Source organism: Heloderma suspectum, chromosome 5, assembly GCF_057233095.1.
Source record: "Heloderma suspectum isolate Gila_16-S chromosome 5, 16-S_ref, whole genome shotgun sequence".
In the NCBI taxonomy this organism is placed as follows: Eukaryota; Metazoa; Chordata; class Lepidosauria; order Squamata; family Helodermatidae; genus Heloderma; species Heloderma suspectum.
Genome location: NC_139462.1, coordinates 65,990,499 through 66,012,297, shown reverse-complemented (window position 1 = coordinate 66,012,297; position 21,799 = coordinate 65,990,499). Strand labels below are relative to the sequence as shown.

General features: G+C 40.5%; 1 protein-coding gene across 5 annotated transcripts in view; it reads left to right on the top strand.

Annotated features, from left to right (window-relative positions):
* Window positions 1–21,799, top strand: part of FBXW7 (F-box and WD repeat domain containing 7) — a 200,450-nt gene that overhangs the window by 109,546 nt on the left and 69,105 nt on the right. The window contains exon 1 of one of the 5 annotated variants that reach the window (XM_084856270.1): window positions 1–21,799. This exon is cut by the window's left edge and continues 27,407 nt beyond it. The exons of the other annotated variants lie outside the window; for them this stretch is intronic. Coding sequence (XP_084712396.1) covers window positions 21,539–21,799 — 261 coding nt within the window. The 5' untranslated portion in view covers window positions 1–21,538. 5 annotated transcript variants of the gene reach the window in all.

Here is a 21,799-nt window from a genome sequence, read left to right as displayed (position 1 = left end):
ATCAGAAGCATTCAGTTCCATTTTTACCTAACCATGGTCTATCAACCTGGACAAACTGTGGTTAGCCTTCACTATAGTTAGGGAAGTATGGTTTACAATCTTGACCTAAACCATAGTTAAGACCATTAACCACAGTTTCTTTTAGGACATAATGTTAATCCACAGTAAATTGAAACTCCTTATGCCAGGAGAGAGAGACATGGAGAGTATGACCCTCTTGATACATACGGACCTCTGAGTGACTTTTGTTACCATTGACCATGGAAAGATTGTCTGAACTAAGAGTGGGTGGGATAGCGTTTTGCTCATATTTGGGCAACCCTTTATGTTTAGAGACATAAGTGTCCTCTGTGGCCCAGATCACCTTTTATCAGCTTGGGCTGTTTACACAAACTGTGACTCTACCTTAGTGTTGATACTTTGGCTTCAGTGATCTTGCCAAGATAGCCTCCTGTTTATATTGCCTTTGGAGATAATCCGGAAATTTCCGTTAATAAAAAATATGGCAGCAAGTGTACTGACTGGAACCAGTCATTAGGATCATATTATCCCAGTGTTGTATTGGCTTCCAGTTTGTTTCTGGGCTCAGTTCAAAGTGCTGGTTTTAATCACCAAAGCCCTTCATGGCTTGGGGCCATAGTATCTGAAGGATTACCTCTTCCTATATTTGCCCATTCATTCATTCATTCATTCATTCACATTTATATACTGCCTTATCTGCTAAAAAGCCATCAAGGTGTACAACAATTTAGAACAATAAAACCCTGAAAAAATGAAAAGAACAGTAAAAAAAACAACAGTAAAAACATTAAAAACTACACATTTTGAAAGGGTAAATGTAGTCTACCCATGCATTGAAGTCATAATCAGAGGCTCCTGCATACTAGATTTGGTGGGTGGGCAGTTGTGAGTGGGCCTTTTCAGTGGTAGCCCCTCAATTCTGAAATGCACTCTCTAGAAAAGTTTACCTGGTGCCTTCCTTGATGATTTTTCAGCACCAGGCAAAACTCTTTTCATTCTCTCAGGCATTTTAACTCACTTTATCTTTTTCTTGGCCAGTTATATTTTGCATTTTATACTCTTATGTTGTGTTCTGGGCTGTTTAATCTCTGATGGTTTTTGATTTTTTCTAATTTTTTGTCTTGCAAAGACACAATTAAAAATGTCAAAGTAGAGTTTTAGGGTGCAATCCTATTCATGTTTAGACAGAAAAAAGTCCTACAGACCATGGGTTATTTGAGGGTTGTTTAATCCTCACACAACCCCTGCTGCTAGGTTCAGACAACATGCCAAACCATGGCAATCCCCTGCCAGGAGCTGAATATTCAAAATGGCCCCTGGCACATGCTGCAACCCACCGTGGCTTTAGTAAGTCATGGTGGGCTGTGGTGATTGTGCAAACTGGCCCAGTGAATGCTTCAGCTTAACTAAGTGTTGAGGCGCAATTCAGAGAAAGAAGCTCAAGTCCATCATACCATTAAACTACGGTGCGAATGGCAATGAGTTTTTCAACTTAATAGGGTTTTTTTTTAATCAGCTTCAAATTCATCATCTCTTAACTTTGATTATCTTTTGGTAGGGGGTGTTAAAAAAGAGTACAGTAGATGTATTTTTTAAATATGAGAATTTCTACCTAGTTAGTTCCATCACCTTTCTCGGTATTGCCAGTTCTGCAAAGCTATTCCATATTCCTCCTTCAGCTAAAAGTGTGAATTGCAATCCACTGTGAACAATTGCCTTTATTATTATCAACGTTGTATGACTATGGTAAAACAGAGGTTAGCATTTTTAAACTTGATTTTATTTTCATGCTAGTTTTTATAACTTTTCATGACGCTACACGCTTGCTAGACAAAATGGTATTCATGTTTCCTCCAGAGCATTTTTTAAAAATATAGGAATCAGTTGCTGGCAGGCATAAAAGAAACCTATACCTGCTGACTTACAAATTGCCACACCCTTCATATGCAACTGAAGCTCTCAGTAAACACCTGCAGCTTCACATAATCATATTTTTTTCCAGTAGATTCATTAGCACATCATTTTGTGCAATTAACCAATATTGCTTTATAATGCATAAAGCATTATGTTTCCTTTTATATATAGTTGTCAGGTGTGGGAGTTAGTCAGGAAGTTTTCAGTTTGTCCACATTGGGACTGTACAGTCTTTTCATTCACACAGGATGTGAATTTGCATATATACACGTGTAGCTAATGAACCAGAAATGTTGGGTTCTTTTGCAGAGGTGTGGTGTGCACATGCTAGGCTGTACACCAGGGGCCCACGGCCTTTTGGGACCCATGGGCATATTTGGGAATTTGAGAAACTACTGTGGATCACATAATGGCTGCTGTTGGGGGTTGGCTAGTCAAAAGTGAGTGAAAGAATTGTGGGAGGAAAGAAATAGTGACACTAGAAGCTGGGAGGGGGGAGAAAATAGCAAGGTAGAGGGAAGAGAAAGAGCAAGGTTAGGGGCTAGGAAGGCGAGAGAAAGAAGAACGCTAGGGAAGGGAGAGAAATGGCAAGGAAAGGGGATGTGGGGAGAGAAATAGCAAGGCCAGAGAGTGGGAGTGAGGGGAGAGAGAAAGAGAAAAGCAGAACGGTCTGAGGAAGATTGGACAGGGTCAGAAAGCAACTCATTCCTTTTCTGCCTGCCCGCTAGGAAGGAGACCTGGCACCCTACCGTTTTTCAAGGTTTTTATTAAAAAATAATTTTTTGAAGGGGGCAGGGAGTTGAGAGTTTATGGGTGCTGTAGGAGGTCCCCACGGGTGCCACATTGGGGGCCCCTGCTGTTTACAGCACTAGGTAGGCTAAAGTGGGAAAATTGGCTCACTAGAAAAGAGTAGGAGTGAACAATACACATTTTATTTTATCACTTCTTTTTGACATCAAAGAATAATAATTTATTAGTATGCCAACCCCCTAGTATTGGATCAGCAGGATATTCCCAATAACCAGGACAGAGCAAGAGAAGAAGGAGGCAGGAAGTTATGGTTTGTTAAATAAGAAATGCGGAGGGTGCTGTGGAAATGGTGAGGTGGGCTTTGGAAGGCCTACGCACAACAGGATAACTTTGCATTTCAATGGCATGCGAAGGGCAGAATGGATAGATTTAGAGCTATGTGGTGTGAAAGAGAGAGAAATAAAGCCAGAGTGAGTATATTTGCTTTGTTTCAGGGAAAGAGGAACACATACTTCTTGGCTGGTTATGATTACTTAAAATCTTACAAAGGGCACAGGCTACAGTGGTGTTGTTCAGCCTTTGGGTCACACAGTGGAGTAATCAACTCAGACTATACCACATTGTGGTCTTTTCAGTCCCATTCAGACTCTGCTGATATAGATGATGAGGGGCAGACTGATGGCTGCCAGGGCTGTTATTAGGGACACCAGAGCCCCACACAAATGTGAAATGCAGTTCAAAACTTGAATTTGGTGTGGAGAGAACTGGCATACAGTCTCTCTTTGAGCCCTGACTCACCCAAAGATAATAACAGACATGGAGAGAGACAAGGGAACTTAGGGAACAGAGGCAAGGAAGGGAAGCTAGCCAAGTGTTGGAAGGCCTGGTCCCAGTTTCTGTGAAAACCTAGCACCTCGCCCATGACTTTAAGCACAGTGATTTATTCCACCTGTAGCCAAGCTAAGGATCAGCAACTCATAGCAGTTACACCACTTCCTCTCACTGCAAAGCCTGACTCTGAGATTCTGAGGGACCCTCAGAAGGTCAGCATCCGTAATATTGTGATCACATATCCAAAGTGGGAAGGCCTTCAGGAGTCCCAGGTAGATAGTTGATTTTACAATGTGATTTGACTGGCGCAGTGAAATGGAAGTGGTTTGTTTGTTTGTTTATTATTAAATTTTATATACTGCTTTCCACAAAGAGATCAGAGCAGTGAACATTAAATACAATAAAATCAACAATAAATATAACAGTGAAAACAACACAATACAAATTAATGAGCAATAAAACTGCACGCTCTACTGTCTGCTACCAACCATAGCTGGCTGGGTCACACGTTAGGGAAGAACACAGCTTGAAAGCAACAGTGGGTGCTTCATGGGGTGAAGCTCTATCTGTATATACAAACAGCACAGCCTCTGTCTTGGGTATAAAAGAAGAAGTCAAAAGCTCTGGCCCTGGAAATGGGGTTTCAGCACTCGGTGTGTGTGTGTGTGTTAGGAATGGATCATGAGGAATGGGCAGTACACCAGATGAAACTAGGAGTATGCTGGTCCCACAGCCAAGAAGTAAACAGGATGACTGGACCCAGTTAGAGATTTCAGTTTGGGAGCACAAAAGAGGGATGGGGTTGAACAAAATCTACAGTAGCTTGGCTCTGGGGATGAATAGGACCTTCCTTTGGACTCATGGCTTCTTTACTTTACTGGCATTACAAAAGCCATTCCCCCAAGAGACAATTCGGTGGAGGTTCTTATAACAAAGGGATGACACAGGATACCCAGGTGGTTCTTTAACCCACTGCTCTATCTTGAAGTGTGAGGACACTTCAGGATTGGACCTTTTTTACCACCAAGGGTTTAGATTAGCCAGTTTAAAGGTACCCTTGCGGGTTGCTTGACCTGGATGCTAGTTAGGAAGGCATTTGCATTTATCCAGAGTTTCCACACTTTGCACACTGCAGAACAGCATCACCTTTGATTCGGTTACAGTAGAGGACTCGCATAATTTACAGAGAAATACCCATTTCACTTCAGCACATGCGTTCAGATGAGAAGTTCTTGGGTGGAAGTTTCAACCATAAAGCTGATCCTATTTATGGCATCAAAATTAACTGTTTATATCATGGTAAACCACTGAAGGAGCTTCCACCCTTGCTTCTGAAGCAGTGAAAATTTCCATTTAGTGCCATTATGCACTGGGTCATTCAGTCCCAAAATATATGCATAAGTATGATTCGGCTCAAGGAGAAGCTTCATAAATGTTTTGTGGCACATATTTCTGGTTACACAAGGAATAGAACAGTAAATGAGGAAGCAACCAAAATATGTTGTAGTCTGTAATTTGCTTGTGTATCTGGAAGGGGAAAAAACAAGTTTTCAAAAAACAGTAATTTGTCTTCCTGTTTGTCACACAATAAATGAGACATCCATTTTATAGCTTTCATCAGACGACCTATCAAAGGTACTGATAAGATGGTTAAACACACAAAAGCAGAAACATGCATTTTGTTAATGAGAAAGTGACTTTTATTTACTTTATGCTGTTTGTTTTAATTTGGATAAAAGAGTATCCATTTTTATTGAAGTATCCACTTGTTACTGTAATAGGGAGGAAACTGGTGGCATGGATTTTTTTCTTCAGTGCTTCTAAGTCATTACTCTTCATTTTCCTGAACGTAGACCACCTTGTTGTAATCCTTTCATGCCATTAATTTATTCTGAGAAGGAAAGGAATAGACTAGTTCTAAGATGACTAGTTGTCATCTCAGTTTCTGTCAAATTCATTAATTTGCATACATGCTAGACTGAAACACACACAATAATGAACAATTCTGTCCATGTGAACGTATTTGCAGAATTGGCTTTGTACGTTACGAATTCCTGCTATAGAACAGTTTTTAATTTGAGTTGGACAAACTTACATGTTTGCCAACTTCAGCTGTAGTTTCTGTCCATGTTAAATTATATAGCAGACACTGAATGACAAGAGGTTAGGGAAACTCGAAAGATGTGACCTCCAGCATTCTAGAGATTCCTTTTTGATGTTTGCAGATCTGGTGATGTCTCCGGGAGACCATAGTTTGGATAAGGTAACAAACTTCAGGGTAGGCTTCTTCATTTTTATAGCAAAAAGTTGTCATGACAATAAAACTAGACGATGGGCATATGAAAGAGAACAGAATTGTCTCTTCATTTTCAATTGTTTGTGTGTATTTTCTGAGTAGAGAGGGAGCTACTGTAATTAGACATAGCACAGATGCAGCACATGTTGACATTCACAAGCTATATAGAGTAAGAGCAGGAAAATCACCATTTTATAGAAAGTGGCTTTTGAATGAATGCTTTGGTGTTCTGTCCTGTCCTAACATATATCAAAATACTTTTAAGTTTTACACTGTGCAACAATGACGCATTAAAGTATCATGTACGCTTTGCTTAGTTCTGAATTCTAGTATCAGTTTGTATTTTCAGTAAACAGATGCAGATTTTGTGGTGCAGCTGAGTAATTTGTGAACTATCAATTTCCATTTGAATTCCACACGGGGGATAAATATATTTAGGTACAACAGTCTTTGCCAGAAATGTATGGCATTCCTTTCTTTGCCTCATCTTTGTTTTTGTGTATTGATTCACAGTTTTTGAGCTTTTTAAGTTACAAGGAAAAAAACAGTATTAGCTGTGTAATAAAACAAACAAACACCAGTATCTCAAAGGAATTGCTGTTTCACAAATAAATTAGTTAGATTTTCTCACCCTATGGGTAAGATGCAAAACTACAGTTTAGTGTTATGTAAACAAGCCTTGGGCTTGCACCTCCTCCTCCGACATAGTGGCAAAAAGGACCTCAGAAACACCTGCTTCCTATTTTTAACCTGAGTTCTGTTGTCTCAATTCCCAGGGAGCTGTAGTTAGTTTAAACATAAAACTGTGGTTAGTTTCAAGTAAGCCAACATCAAATCATGGTTTATGATTCTGGCTTGTTTGAACTAACCATATAAAGTAACGAGAGTTTCTCCCAAGTTTGGCTGTAACAGGAAACTCCATTTAGTTTGGAAGTATTTGCTTCTGATTTTAATCTCCTTGCAGCCACATCAGTGGAGGAGAGGAAAGGAAGAGCAAGCAAGTCTGAAGCTCATTCATGCAATGCTAAATTGTAGTTAAGTATTACTTCAAAAAGTCCCATTGTATTCTACCTCATCTTCTCCAATATATTTCCCAGACTCTTGCTAAGTGAAGGCAGTATAACTATCCAAACAGATTATAGAAGTAGTCAATTAGGACAGAATGGTAAGCCAGGATTTTGGAGTATCTTGGTTTATTATGAATGGATTGCATGTACTAGCATGCAGCTCATTCACAATAAGCCACGATTCTCCAGAATTCTGGCTTATTGTTCTGTGGAAACACTTGCCTACCTCTGTAATATAAGTAGTTAACTTGCTTTAATTTAATAAGTAAATGGGAAATATTTACTTATTTACAAAATGTGTATACTGCTCCATATGTAAAACAGATTGCGGAGTGGTGAAACAAAAGAAAAGTAAAAGAATTAAAAACAGTAAAAAAACAGTAAAAGAATAAAAAGATTAAAACACCACCTTCAAATCATGCTTTTTGAAAAACAGAATGTCAATAGAAAACGTGACTGGTCAATTAAGGAATGCCCCCTGAAACATTGCTGTTTTCAGGAGGTGCCGGAAACAACACAGTGTTGGTGCTTGACCTCCAGGGGCAGGGAGTTCCAAAGGAAGGCGGCTACCACACTGAAGGCTCTTCTTCTGGTGGACTCCAGTCGGGCCATAGGTCCATGTGGAATCACCAGGAGCAAGTCCTCCGATGTCTTCAGTGACCAGGAAGGTTGGTAAGGGAGAAGGTGCTCTCAGGTATCCTGGTCCCAAGTTGTTTAGGGCTTTGTGCACTAGTACTAAAACCTTAAACCTGGCCTGGCAGTGGATAGGCAGCCAGTGCATTTCCCTCAGCAAAGGAGTTACATGCTGAAAATGGCACCTCCCGACAACAGCCAAGCTGCTGTATTCTGCGCTAGCTCCAGCTTCCAGAGCAGCCTTAAGGGCAGCCCCACATAGAATGCATTGCAGTAATCCAGTCTTGAGGTTACTAGTGCCTGCATCACTGTGGCCAAGCTATCCCTGTCCAGGAGAAGCCATAGTTGGCGAACCAGCTAAAGCTGGTAAAAGGCACTTGAGCCGCCATGGCCGCTTGGGCCTCCAGTGACAATGATGGATCTAGGAGTACCCCAAAACTAGGGGCCTGATCTTTCAGAGGGAGTGCAACCCCATCCAGAACAGGCAATGAGCCTATCTCCCAGACATGGGAACCACTCACCCACAGGGCTTCTGTCTTGCCAGGATTCAGTTTCAGTTTATTGGCCCTCATCCAGCCCATTACTGAGTTCAGGCACTGATTCAAGGATTTGCACAGCCTCTCCTGATTCAGATGTCACAGGATAATAGAGCCAAATCCCCCAATGGCTGCTCCCAGTGACTTCATATAGATGTTAAATAATACTGGGGACAAGATAGTACCCTGCGGAACCCCATAGCTCTATTGCCCAGGGGCCAAGGAATGGTCCCTCTGAATACTCTTGGAAATCGGCCCCATGGGTAGGACTGAAATCACTCTAGCACAGTGCCTCTGATACCCATCCCACGGACTCCATCCAGGAGGATACCATGGCCAATGATATCAAAAGCTGAAGAGAGATGGAGCAGAAAAAACAGGGTTGCACTCCCTCTACCCCTCTCTCAATAAAGGTAATCCATCAGGGTGGCCGAGGCTGATTCAGTCCCGTAACCAGGACAAAACCCAGATTGGAATGGGTCTAGATAATCAGTATCTTCCAAGAATGCCTGAAGTTGTTCTGCCACTACCCTTTCCAGAACCTTCCCTAAGAAAGGGGTATGTGCAATAAGGGATATGACAGAAGATTGAATATAATAGGTGAGAAGATCCAGTTGCCCTACTTTTTGTGAACCAATAATTAGTGAGGATGGAGTTCAGAACTTTTTAGGAATTAAATATACTTTTTTGCCTATGCAGTTGGTAGTGTGGTATTCCCCCCCCCCCCGCTAGATCTCTTGTTGATGCTTCCAATGTGGTTAAGTTCTCCAGTATAAAAGTTTCAACTGTTTCATGTAAAACAGAGGATTAACAGAAAGAATAAAACAATAGTGAAAAAGGTAGCTCACAGCTTAATCTCATTGTTCTACATTGTCATCTACAATGTCCGCAACTCAGCCAAAACCAAGAACTACTCAAAGCTTTTAAACAGAAGGATACTAATCTCTACAAAGAATATGCTAATCCCTGGACTATCCCCTTGATTGTGCACTTTAAATGAGTGACACATTTTAGGTGCATTTGTAAATAAGTTTACCTTTTATATTAGGTTTAATGATACATTAAATTAAATAAGTTAAAGTGACATTCAATAGATCTTCAGTTAAGTTAATTTTGTAGATAATGACATAATGTAGTGTACTCATGTAGTGTATTCAACTGGTAAAGTATGCGCCAGTTGTATCTAGTTCCTTCGCCATTTAAAATCGCATTCTGCAAAGGAGATGGTGTTATGTAAAAATATAAGTAAATGTGAGAATTGCTGCATCAGAATCATGCTGTTTTAGGATATAATCGCTATCCTGAATGTTTGTGTAACCTGCCTAGTCATGTCAGCGTTAATACAAGTGCAGCCTACTGTAACAGGGAGCTTTTAAAAAAAAAAAAAAGTTCACATAGAATTAGAAGCCCCATTCAGAATTTTCATGTACAAGTGAGATCTAGGTGGGGCACAACTCCTACATAGTCCTTTATTTCTGTCCAGTTTGGGTGGAAGTTCCAGTGCATGAAACTGCAGAAGTCTTCAAGAACTATTTGGTATTCTGGTCACTAGCGTGTGTGTGTGTGTGTGCGCGCGCGCGGGCACGGGGGGGCGGGGGGGAATGGGAGTTGACCTGACTTCCTTCCTTCAGGCATTCCTTACTGTCATTGGAATTTCCAAGGCCTCATCAGTGTTACCGAAAGTCACTACTAGAGAGATTTAAAACATGAAACAGAACAGGTTTTTCAACTTGGATATCACGTCTGATGCTGAATTCTACACCTTCAAGTGTAACTCGGAGTCCACCTGTCCATGATATTGGACAAAGTATCACAATATTTGCACACCACCTGAATATAAATTGCTGAAAGTGCCCGCCTGCCCATTTATTCATTTATTTGTTTGTTTGTTTGTTTATTTCTGGCATTGTTATGTTGCCATTCCTCCAAAGTGCTCAGGACAGTGTACATGCCTGCTTTTGAGACTGAGACCCGATCAAGAAAAGATGGAAATATGACTATCTTACAAGGGGTAGAATGGGTGTTGGTTTGTGCCTTCTCCAGATTCTGCTAGATAAAGGCTTAAATCCAGTGCTTCATGAGTGGACTTTGCCTTGCTTTCCTCCCTCTTGCAGCCCACAAATTGCAGGTTCCCCCAATCCTCCAAAGCAGATTTGAGGGGTATGCAGGGGGCTGCATGGGGAGGGCAAAATTGTTCCGCTAGCGGTTTCCATTCTGCTGACAAGACACTCAGGGTTGGATGCAACCCTGAGTTTGCAGTCTGGAAGTAATCTTAGATCCAGCACTGTTTAGAATCTCAGACTGCAGCTCTAGTCAGGAGTGCTTTGTGCTAACTTTGTTTGTTTGTTTGTTTGTTTATTCATTTATTTATTTTATTAAACACCTCATAAAATAAATGTTTCTAGGCTTTTTACAATATTGATAAAAGTACAAATAAAATCACAATAAAATCAACAATATAAAACTAATTAAGTTGCCAACACAACATAAAATGCAATATCACATTGCAGTTACCAGGATAATAAACAACACTGCAGGACCTAAGATAATAGAACACAAAAATATTAAAATATTTTAAAATGCTTTAAAATACTTTGAAATTTTTTTTAAAGGGCTGAGAGAATAGGAAAGTCTTAGCCTGGTCATGGCAGAAAGACAGCAATGTGGGCTCCCTTGGGAGAGTATTCCAGAGCTGGTGGGCCATTACCAAAAAAGCCCTCTCTCTTGTTGCCACCCTCTGAGCCTCAGAATGAGGAGGCACTTGGAGAATGACCTTAAAGTAGGGGCAGGTACATATGGGAAGAGGCATTCCATCAGGTACTGAGGTTCCAAGTCATGTAGAGCTTTATAAATCAAAACCAACATTTTGAACTGGGCCTGGAAATTAATTGGGAGCCAGTGAAGGCAAGAGTGCATATTACTGGTGTAACATGATCATAGTGTCTGGTCCCAGTTAGAAACCTGAAGTTTCTGGACCATCTTCAAAGGCAGCCCCACATACAACGCATTACAGTAATCCAGATGGGAGGTTACCAGACCATGAATCACTGCAGCTAGGTTTTCCTCTGTTCTCTCCATCAACTGTTCAGACCCTTTCATTTCTTGGAGTGTTGGGATCTGGCAGCCACCATCTACACTCAGGTAATTTCCAGGATTAATTTCCATACTGTATATAGTGCTGCCTTTGCTAACAGTTTGGAGACTTCAGCTAGTGTAAAACATGGCAGCTCACTTCTTGATGGAAATAGAGAAATGGGAGCATATTCATACAATTCTCCGCCAACTGCACTGCCTGCCAGGTAGCTTGCAATCCCACTTCAAGGTGAAGGTGTTGGCCCATGAAACCGTATATGGTTTGAGCCTAGCATATTGCAGAGTGCCTCTTCATCTGATGGCCTTTGAGATAATTACATCTTCCAGCAAATATCAGTGTTGTTGCTTGCGAAATGCAGTCCTTTTCTCAGCTGGCACAGTCATTGCTATTGTGAATGAAGTGTGGAATGTGGCTATGATGTCACTGGCTCTTATTGGATAGTTTCTGTGACAATGTCAACTCCAGTGATGTGTGACACAACTCCCCCATCCCCCAACATGCATGCATGTACACATCTGGTGGCCTTTTAAATTACTCACTTCGATACAAAACAGTTTACTGTTATACCACTCCAGTGCATAAGCACTTCCCCTTCTAAAAATGCCCTGTCCTTTTTCCTTAAGCTGGAAAATTCCTTTAGGGTGTTCATAATTAAACAAGTGGGGAGGAAACAGAGTGCCCATTTCAGCATTAAACAAATATCTGTAATATCTTTCAGGAGTTACTTGTTTTCAGTTAAGTAGAAACAGCCTGAAAAGAGAGTTAAGTGTAAGTAGGTTTAAAAATGGTCTGTTTTCCTAAAGCATGGAATAGTTGTAATTGGTTCAGAGACCACAGTTTTTCAGGGCATAGCTAGAAATTCATTAATTTTGAGGGTGGTAGTAGTTCTCCTTGCATTGGCAAAAATAGTGCAATATTGAAGGAGACTGAAATGTAAATTGCTCCATGGAGTTTCACTGCTGTGTGTTCTAATCTAGTTGTATTGCTAGCTGCTGTTTGGTCCTCTGATCCCACATACACAATAAAATACTGTCAGCAGCAAAGGAATACCACTTTTGTTATTCTTTGGTTTGGTAAACACAGAGTTTCAGCTCATATTTGCTTCTTGTGCTGGCAGTGTAATGCCAGCATGGTGGTTATGTGGCACTGGCACAATGGTAACACTGTGCTAATGGAAATCCACCATATCACCCCATCTTTAAAGTCTCCTAGAAAGGCAAGTGTAACCCAAAGATAGGATCCTCCCAAGTACAGTTGTGTTCCTGTCTAACTAGTAAGTATTACCATCTGTGGCAAGAGAATAATACCATATCCTATTAATAAAATGTAATTATCTATCTCAGATATTGTGCCAAAAGCCATGTTAATTCTTACATGTGCAGAATATTTGTCAGCACAGAACCTGGCTGACTATTGGGATGGCAGTCCTCTGCCTTGCCCAATGGGTTGTTGTTTGTAGGCTGTTACTACTTGGTCTGCCTGGGGAATTGAAACTTTTCCTAAGGAAAGCCCAAGCACTTGTGACTGCAGGCATCAGTTGCTATGTTGGCATTAGCTGTGATTATGCCAGTGTGTGGGAGAGGGGTGTGGACTGGGTTCCTTGATATTATCGTGACAAATTTGTCATCACATTCAGTGCATTCCATGCGTGGCTAATATGGGGTATCATTGGGAGTGACATGATTGGTGGGTGGCGACGGCATTGCTAGGAACTCTGGAAGTGGTTTTTGTTGTTGCTGTGTTGTGTCTTTATACAGCTGCTATTGTGCTTTTGATGTTTCTGTTGGGAGAGTATAGGATACCAACTAGTTACATCATTGTAAGCTCTAGCATAGCCTTAGAAACTTAGCTGGACCATAGAATTGCCCTGCCTAAACTATTCTTAGGTTATCTTATGATAGGTTGGGCTAGTATAAATTTCACTGCCAAAAATATTAATACTATATATTTGGACAATGTAAATGCCAAAACAAGGTAACAAATTTGAACTTACATGTGTAGGTAGTGCAGAACTCTCAACTCTGCATTGTGACATGAGGTAGTAAAAGGAATTCCAGTAGTCCCCATCTGTGGGTTATAATGATTAAATAAAATTTATGCGAATGTGTAGTTTTCTCCCACTGCAGATAATATCAGTTGCTATGAATGCTAAGCTTATTTTCACATGTTCATGTTTTGTATTGTTGATAACGAGAGACTTCTAAGAAATAGTAGTGTTATTGGAATGGAGCTGTGTCCTGCTACTTCAGCAATTATAGAACAAATGTTTTCATTTTTTGCATATATTTGTTAAAAACGTAAGAAATAGCTTTGGGGTCTGTACTGCATCAGAACAGATATTCTTCTGCAGAATGTTTTGTAGCTATTTGGATTGGACTGGTACCTTATTAAGGCTTCAAGATTTAGAGACCCAGTGATGTTGATATAACTTATGTCCTCTTCAGGCATTCAATTTTTATAAGAGTGGAGGGCAACATGTGTGCACACTCTGGACTTGTCCCATCCACCCGCAACCTTGCCATGTTGACAGGGAAAGTCTGCAATGGTGCTGTAGCTGATTGTGGTTACAACACCATTGGAGACCTTCCCTGTCAACAGATGGAGGTCGCAGGTGGATGGGGTGGAGTGCGCAACCCTGATAATAAAAATTGAATGCCTGAAGAGGGCTCTAGAGTCTGCCTTTTGCTTTTATAATAACAAATGGAATATGCCATATAGTTTTATTGAAAAAATATTAAAATTGTTCGTAATAAAAAATCTGAAACAGGTTTTGCAGTCTTCCATTAAATGAAACAGTTGTGATAATACAAAGTGACTGAAGAGATGCATGTGTTAAACTAAGATTAATTAGTGTGGCTTGGGTTACTTGTTACCTTGGTCATAGCACTGCCTGAAACAATGTGATGTCTTCTCCATATTAATGCATTTATTTGTATCATTTATATGCTGCCTTTTAACAATGAGTTCTCAGGGCAGTTCACAAAATGAAATAGTCGCTGTAGTGATTACCATTACTTTCCATCTGTTTCTGACATATTGCACCAAGAGTTACCACATCAGCACTAGCAACCAGGAGTCAAATCAAATGGATAAATAATGCAGCGTATTATGAATATTATGGAAGAGATATGGTATGGAGGCTGTTTTCAAGCTCCACTAGTATAATAAAGCTAGATTGTGTAGACTGGTCCTTAGTTATACCAGGGTGGGAACATCTAGGTTTCACCTAGTAAATACCATGCCTGTTATTTCATTAGACTATGTATAGTCAAAGCATTAAATGTTGCAGCTTTCATAGTAGAATGTACCTCTATTGTCACTTCTAATTCTAGTCCTAATCTTAAATATTAAAACATAATTAAGTGAGACTTGAAAACAAAGCCCAGTCATTGAATTTCTATCATTCTCAAATTCAGGCTAGGGGTTAGATTGCTAGACAGATGATGGGCACCTTTAAAAAGTGCTTCCAAATGCATGTTTTCTGTATCTAGAAATAGGAATAATTACATCAAATTTAGAAATTATGAGATGTCCCTGTTTTCATAGTGTATTAATCACAGACATGTGTTGATGTCTAAATTTAAGAGAGCTGGTGTGGGGTAGTGAGTTACAGACTGAGCTATGAATCGGGGAAATCCCTGGCTTGAATCTCACTTCTGTTCTCCCATGAAGTCATTGGGAGTCCTTAGGCAAACCAGTCTTACTCTCCCCCCCCCCCAATCTGAGCAGTGGGATTTGCAACAAACGATTGCAGAGGGGCTCTTGTTCTACTTCCAGGATACGCCATTTCATTCTCCAGAACCCTCTGGTTTTCAGGTTTTTTCCCTGCCCTCCTAACAGTGAGCACTAATCTCAGTCCCAATTAGGCTATTTTTGAGGGTTTTTTTTTTCTTAAACTGGTTTTGTAGTTCTGCAAACTCTGGAATTTCCACAAGCCTGCTGATATCTTCCTTTTGTGTATGGACGTTTTTGGGGCTCCATAAGGATCCACACTCACAGTGAGTTTACTATTAGTATATAGCAAGGGTAGGCAACCTGGTCTCCTCCAGATGTTTTGGACTACAAATTCCATAATCCTTGTCCGTTGGCCATGCTGGCTGGGGCTTTTGAGAATAGTAGTCCCATAGAACTGTACATGTAGCTGTATGTACAAAGGCCTCCCCCCACAGACATTCACACTGTACAAGTGACTACCTTGGGGCAGAGCTACTTGATGCATGTGATGTCGGGGAGGGGAGTATACTCAGCACAGCCCCATCCCTGCTTGCATGTTGGCTAAATTACTTTAAATTACTCCTGAATAGGGTTACATTTGGCTGCAGTTCTGAATCTTTTGCTGCTGCAGCCTCTGTTCGGCTCTGTGTTCCTCCCACAAACTCAATACTTGTACTTCACTTCTGTTAATCAGTTTGTCCCTTTTCCTCCTTGACCTCCCTCAGCCTCCATCCTGGGGTTTCCCTTTCCTGTACTTCCTTTCCTGAAGTGCCCTGCTGCTGCTGCCACTTCCCTCTGGCAACTTTGACTGTGTGTTTTCTTTCTGCTTCTCCAAAGCTCTTCAATACCCCTCTAAAGTATAAGGAAACTGATCAATGGCTATGTTTTGAGACTGTTTGAGGAACATAATTTTGGAAAACAATTTGTTCTCAACTTTTCAACTACAGTGGTTAACATAGCATAGCTGGGATGGATTATTGCTATCGCCAGTTACTCCTATTGTGCATGGTTACTGTCCTTAACTTGTATACATTTAAGCTTTGCATAGAATTGTTACAGACGCGCCTCTTGCATTTCATGGCCATTTGGTTTCACTGTTTACATGTTTTTTCTCTACACACACACACACACACACACACACACTTGAGCTATCTGGAAGAAAAGGAAGATATAAATGTAATGAATGAATGAATTCATATACCTGCCAGCTGAGGATAACACTTCATGCAACTGATGGAGTGGACTCTGTATACACAGGCGTGCACGCACGCACACATGCATGCACACATGTGCACACATGATCTTAGCTGATAGGCCGAGATGTGGACTCTAGTGTACAAATGCTTCTGTCTTAATCAATATCTTAGTATTTAAGGTACAACAAGACTGTTGTGGTTGCTGCAGCAGGTTAACACTGCTACCTTGCTGGAATATTTTCTCTGACATTTTCAAGGCTGAGAATCTTTTAAGAATGAAATAAAAATGAAGTGTGTGATACTTTTGATTATTTAATATTCTTCCTGACCAAGTAAAAAGTGTAATTGATCATGCAACTAGGATTTGTATACTCACCCCAAATATGTGATTTCTGATAGCTTAAAGTTGCCATATAGTGGAAAGCGTTTCCATTTTCATAGAACTTCAGGACTTATCCTTCTGCTTTTATATATTCATTGCTTTATCAGTGGTGCAGTAGCGTCCTTGGTTTGTCTTAAACATGATAGTTTAGGTGACAAATTACTTTCTATATCTGCTTGTCCTTTTACCATAGATATTAAATACTGTACGTTAAGCTGTGAATGTGTTATCTTTTCCCTTCATGAGTCCTTTTATAAAGGAAGGATAAAAAGAAGAAACAACGCTGGTCATGATTTCAGCTGTGGCCTGCTTTCTGCTGTGAAATGTAAAAGGTTTGGAGCTTAATACATAAGTATAAATATGGTTAAGAAGTTTCACTGTGATGCAGTTAGGAGTGATATTGCATAATGAAGAACAGAAGAAAATTATACTATACTGAATTGAAGGAAATTTGGTATTTTTGCTGAGGAAAACATGGTTTCAGTCCTAAGATTTATTGCACTAGCAAATAAGGGATTAGTAAAGAAGACACAACTACTGCAGTAGTACAATCTCAAGAGCTATGCCATGTTACCAAATGTGCTTCTCTAGAGATGTGTACAAATTTGTGCATATTCTCAAGATGTACATTCGTCTAAGAGACCTTTTAATTTTGGCATTAGGCATCTGGCAGGAGGAACCCAACAACACACACGCACCAAGCAGCCTGCTAACAGCCATTGGGTAGTATCCAACAGCGGCCCAGCTCTGCCAACCCTTATCCCCATGCATCCAGCTGTGCCAGCCCAGATCCATGTACGGCCACGATGTAGCGCTTCCTGGAGCAAGCCCTGATGCGAATGAAAACTCTGGTTTCTGGAAGGGGCAGATCGCATCTTTCCTTTTGCTTGGGGGTTGGGCAACAAAACAACAGATGAGGTGACAACTGTATGCAGCTAAGGCTTCATTTTGGGGACTGATAATACACCATCCGCATCTTGAAGTACAATCAGTAGACATGTAAGTTAACTACCACCGGGTCCTTTTCTTCCAAAAAAAGAAAACCAGTTGAACTTCACTGCCACTGTAAGAAATTCACAGGGCAGTCTCCGTTCTCTCAGATATCTCCATTTGGTCAATACTAGTGGCAACAATTACTTTACCATAAAGTACCAATAATGAAGACATTATGCACAAAAATAAAGGTTAGAACAGATGCCTTAGTTGTGGTATTGGCCTTTGATCCTATGCTTTCCTAAAAAATGATGCCTTTACAGTGATGAAAGCTTCAGATTTTAGGAATCTTAGTTATACTTTAGTTTGGTTTAGAAAACTTAAGCCTTAAAACCTAGTAATTTAACCATTATAATTTGCTGAGAAACTCTACTGTTGAAGTTTAATAAGCTATTTTGCAGTGCTTAAAAGGAAGGAATTGTACAGGCATACATCATCTGCAGTTACTCAGGCTGCAGCTTGGGGGAGCTTATTGTCTTCTCTAACAGCTCACAGTATTCTCCTGCTTGAATCTCTTTAGCCTCCCGCCTTCCTGCTCATACTTAATTTACTGTTTTTTTTTAATGTGTGATAAGAGGAGCATTCTTTTAAAAATGTGTTATTTTAGATAAGTTATTTAATCTAGGGACCTCAGTTCCCTCAATAAAATGGGGATAATAACCTCCTCTCCTTATGCTGGATGTAGCAGATTAGTCTCGTTCTTTGAGTATCTATATATATCCTTAATTTTTCTCTGACTACTATCACCTATTTCTGAGAGTTTGTCATAGAAGAAAATGATACAGAGGAACCTGTTTAATAGCATATAATGTAACCAGCCTGAAGAGGGATTCAGACAGTGTGTGTTTGTGTGTTGTGTCTAAGGGCAGAACTTATTTATTTATTTATTTAATCACCCACCCATCTGGCTAGCCACCTAGCCACTCTGGGCAATGTACAAAGCATACAACAAAACAGTCTAAAACAATAAAATTCTACAATAAAAACATTTTCTAAAATACCCTAACCCCCCTCCCCAATGTCTGCCTAAACAACCACGTTTTTAATGCACGGCGGAAGCTCATTAAAGAGGGGGCATGGTGGAGTTCCCTAAGGAGGGAATTCCACAGAGTGGGGGCCACCACAGAAAAGGCCCTCTCCCTCGTCCCCACCAGTCTAGCTGTCCTGGCTGATGGGACAGAGAGAAGGCCATCTGAGGCTGATCTTGTTAAGTGGCCTGTATGGTGTTGTTGGAGGTGCTCCTTAAGATAGGCTGGGCCAGAACCATATAGGGTTTTAAAGGTCAAAACCAACACCTTGAATTTGGCCCGGAAAGCAACTGGTAACTAGACATTATGATAAAAATGGCATCCCTTTGTAGGCCACTCCCACCATGGCCAGCCTAAGACATTTTGATGCCTGAGGCAAAGGACAAGATGGCCCCACCCCCGCAACATACAGAAGCCAACTGGGCCAGCAGTTGAATTTTGCTTCAATACTGGCAAAGGAATACATCACAGTACCTGAGTACATCAGGCTAACTTAGGGATCCAGGGCAGGACGTGTGACACACTGAGCACGGTCTGCTCCCCATCTGTCAGCATTGCTGCTTGTGGTGACTGCCTTATACTCTGCCTACTGATAGTGCCAGCCCTGTATACATTGCAGGCGCACTAGACTGCAGGGACAGGATGCTAACAACACAGGGCTACTATTTCATATGGCATTCCCATGCTTATCCTAATGTTTAATTCAGTCCTAAGATTTTAACTTCATAGGTCTAATGCTTGCGAACTGCAGATGAGGTAGTAAATTTCTGTCTGGACTGCACTAGTTCAGACTTCAGCTAGACCTTTACCCTTGAACACATGGAAGGAGATGAGAACAGGGACGTGACAGAGGAGGGAGGGCTAGCTCCTCCCTCACGTAATTGTAATCGTGTCAGTGGGAATATGTGAGTAGGGCTTATTGTATCCTGCACTTCTAAAATGTATGTGTGATTTCTGCCTTATGTGTGCATGCCATATCCATTACTGAATATAAAAGTTTACGCAGAACTAATGTTAGTAAATACAACAAACCCTTTGGAACATGTGAAGAAAGCTTGTTTACAAGCTGGCATCACCTATGTAAGATTGTCAACCTGCCTACGAAAGCTCATACCATAACAGTGTTTTTTGGTAGTTCTACATATTATGATTGTTGTGATACACCTGTGTTGCCCATAGCAACCGCACAAAGTGTGAGCATCATATGTATCTTTATACATGTTTTGGAACCCTGATAGTGCTAGAGTTCCCAGATGCAGGTACGTGTGTATTTAAACACTTGTATGACCACCAAATAAGAGAGTGTGTGTGGCCTTTTTCTTGGATTGTACTGTTCTAGAGCAGTTTCAGTTATTTTTGTGCGCGGTAACAAATGCTCAAAGCAAAGTTACAGGTACGTAGTATTATTTATGATAAATAATGCTATGTAACTGTAATTTATGACACTTTGGGGGTTTATCTTGTGTAGAAAGCTTCAATTTACATATATCTGTGCCTTTCATATATGGCGCCATGTACATATTTCTTTTAATCAAGAACCAGTGCTGAGAACAAAAAAAAGTATCAGTCAGACTTCAGTCAAGGCTGAAAGAGTAGGCATTAGACTGTAGGGCAAAAGAAGCAATATTTTAAAATTTGGAAGCTTTTCCTTAATGTTTCATATTATAATACAAGGGGGGAAAGGAACACTGTGTTAATGGCAAGAATGCCATCTGGGAAAAAATATGAGCATACTTCCACACAAATGCCATACTGCAGTGTATTAACAGTAGCAGAAGTATCATGTTCAAGACATGTGATAGTTCCACTTGACTTAACAGGCTGTGGCTGATATTTTATGTTCATATATTTAGAAACTGCATTATAACGTTGTGCTGCTTTTCTCCCACCGTGACATGAATATTTTTTTGTTTTCCTTTTAGAGAGATTCAGGTGGATCTGGATCTTCTGAAAGTGTTCACTTAATACATGGTTCCTCATGCATTTGGTAAACCTGATTGTTGATTGCATGTTAAACCTTTTCCAAGGCTGTACTTTAGGAGTCTCCCCAAGAAAGGGATGGTGGGAAAAAACTACGTAATGGTGGAAGAAGAGCCATGTGAATTTACCCCAAGAAACAGATAAATCTAACATGACAGTAGTTTTCAAATATGTATTTCTTTGCAGTTTCATACTTTTAATTTGAGGAGAGGACCACAGGTATTTAAATAGTAGAAATTTAGATGTAAAAGAAAAACACTTTGAGAGGTGCAGTAGAGTCAAGGTACCATGGGAGGTGATGGAATTTGGGGTTTTTGTTTTAACTGAACAATAATCAGGAAACAGTTTAGTAAATCCTGCTCCAGTTTGTGGTGGACTAGATATTCTCATGAGTTTCCTTTTCAGTACTGGAACTGCAACTTTAAAAATGGTTATTCTAGCAAAGAATTCATATTTAAATCCTACTGTTGGATGTTACATATTATTATGATTGGGTTAACATTCCAGTGAAATTAATTTTTTTCTCCAAGGAGAAATGTAGGCTGTTTGTCAAAGTAAATGCTTATTTCAAATTATTTTAATATTCACTGCATTTTATGCTGTAGTTTTCATACCCTATTTGATGCACTGACATAAAGGTCCAGTTAGCTTGTTGGAGGGCCACAATATAGTTGTAATTAGTGCAAATGATCTTGTTTGCTTCAGCTGGTAATTTTGAATTATCCAGTACTATCCCGTTTGTTTAAAATGGGGGAGATAAATTACTCAGGCTTGAAAAGATAGTTAGATATTCAGTGTTTTCCCTAACCCAGTGGCCAGTGTGAGGATGGCGTGGGGATGGTTTAATTTCCTGTCGAAGTCCTTCCCATGCTGTGTGCTCACAGGCTCCTTGGAGCTGAGCACCATATAATTGATGTGCAGCCTGCATTGCTGAAGCTTGGACTGCACCATTCTCAGCGTGAGGGAAGATGTAATCTGATCTCCGTGCCGCTAAGGGAGGAATCTGTTCACTCAAGGCTTTGACAGGGCAAAGTCTCCTCCAATAATCTCCCCCCCTCGCTCATTATTCCCTTAAGTTCTTCTCAGACAAGCTATACGTATGTATGTGTGCCGGGAGAAGCTGTTTGATACTGAGCTTCGTTCTCGTTCGCAGTGGAGTTTGGTTGCTGGTTCTGCTGCCTAATCTTTCTTTTCTGACGTGCCCGAGCATGTCCACATTAGAGTCTGTGACATACCTACCTGAAAAAGGTTTATATTGTCAGAGACTAGCAAGCAGCCGGACACACGGGGGCACAGAACCTCTGAAGGGGAAAAATACCGAAAACATGGGTTTCTACGGCACTTTAAAAATGATTTTTTACAAA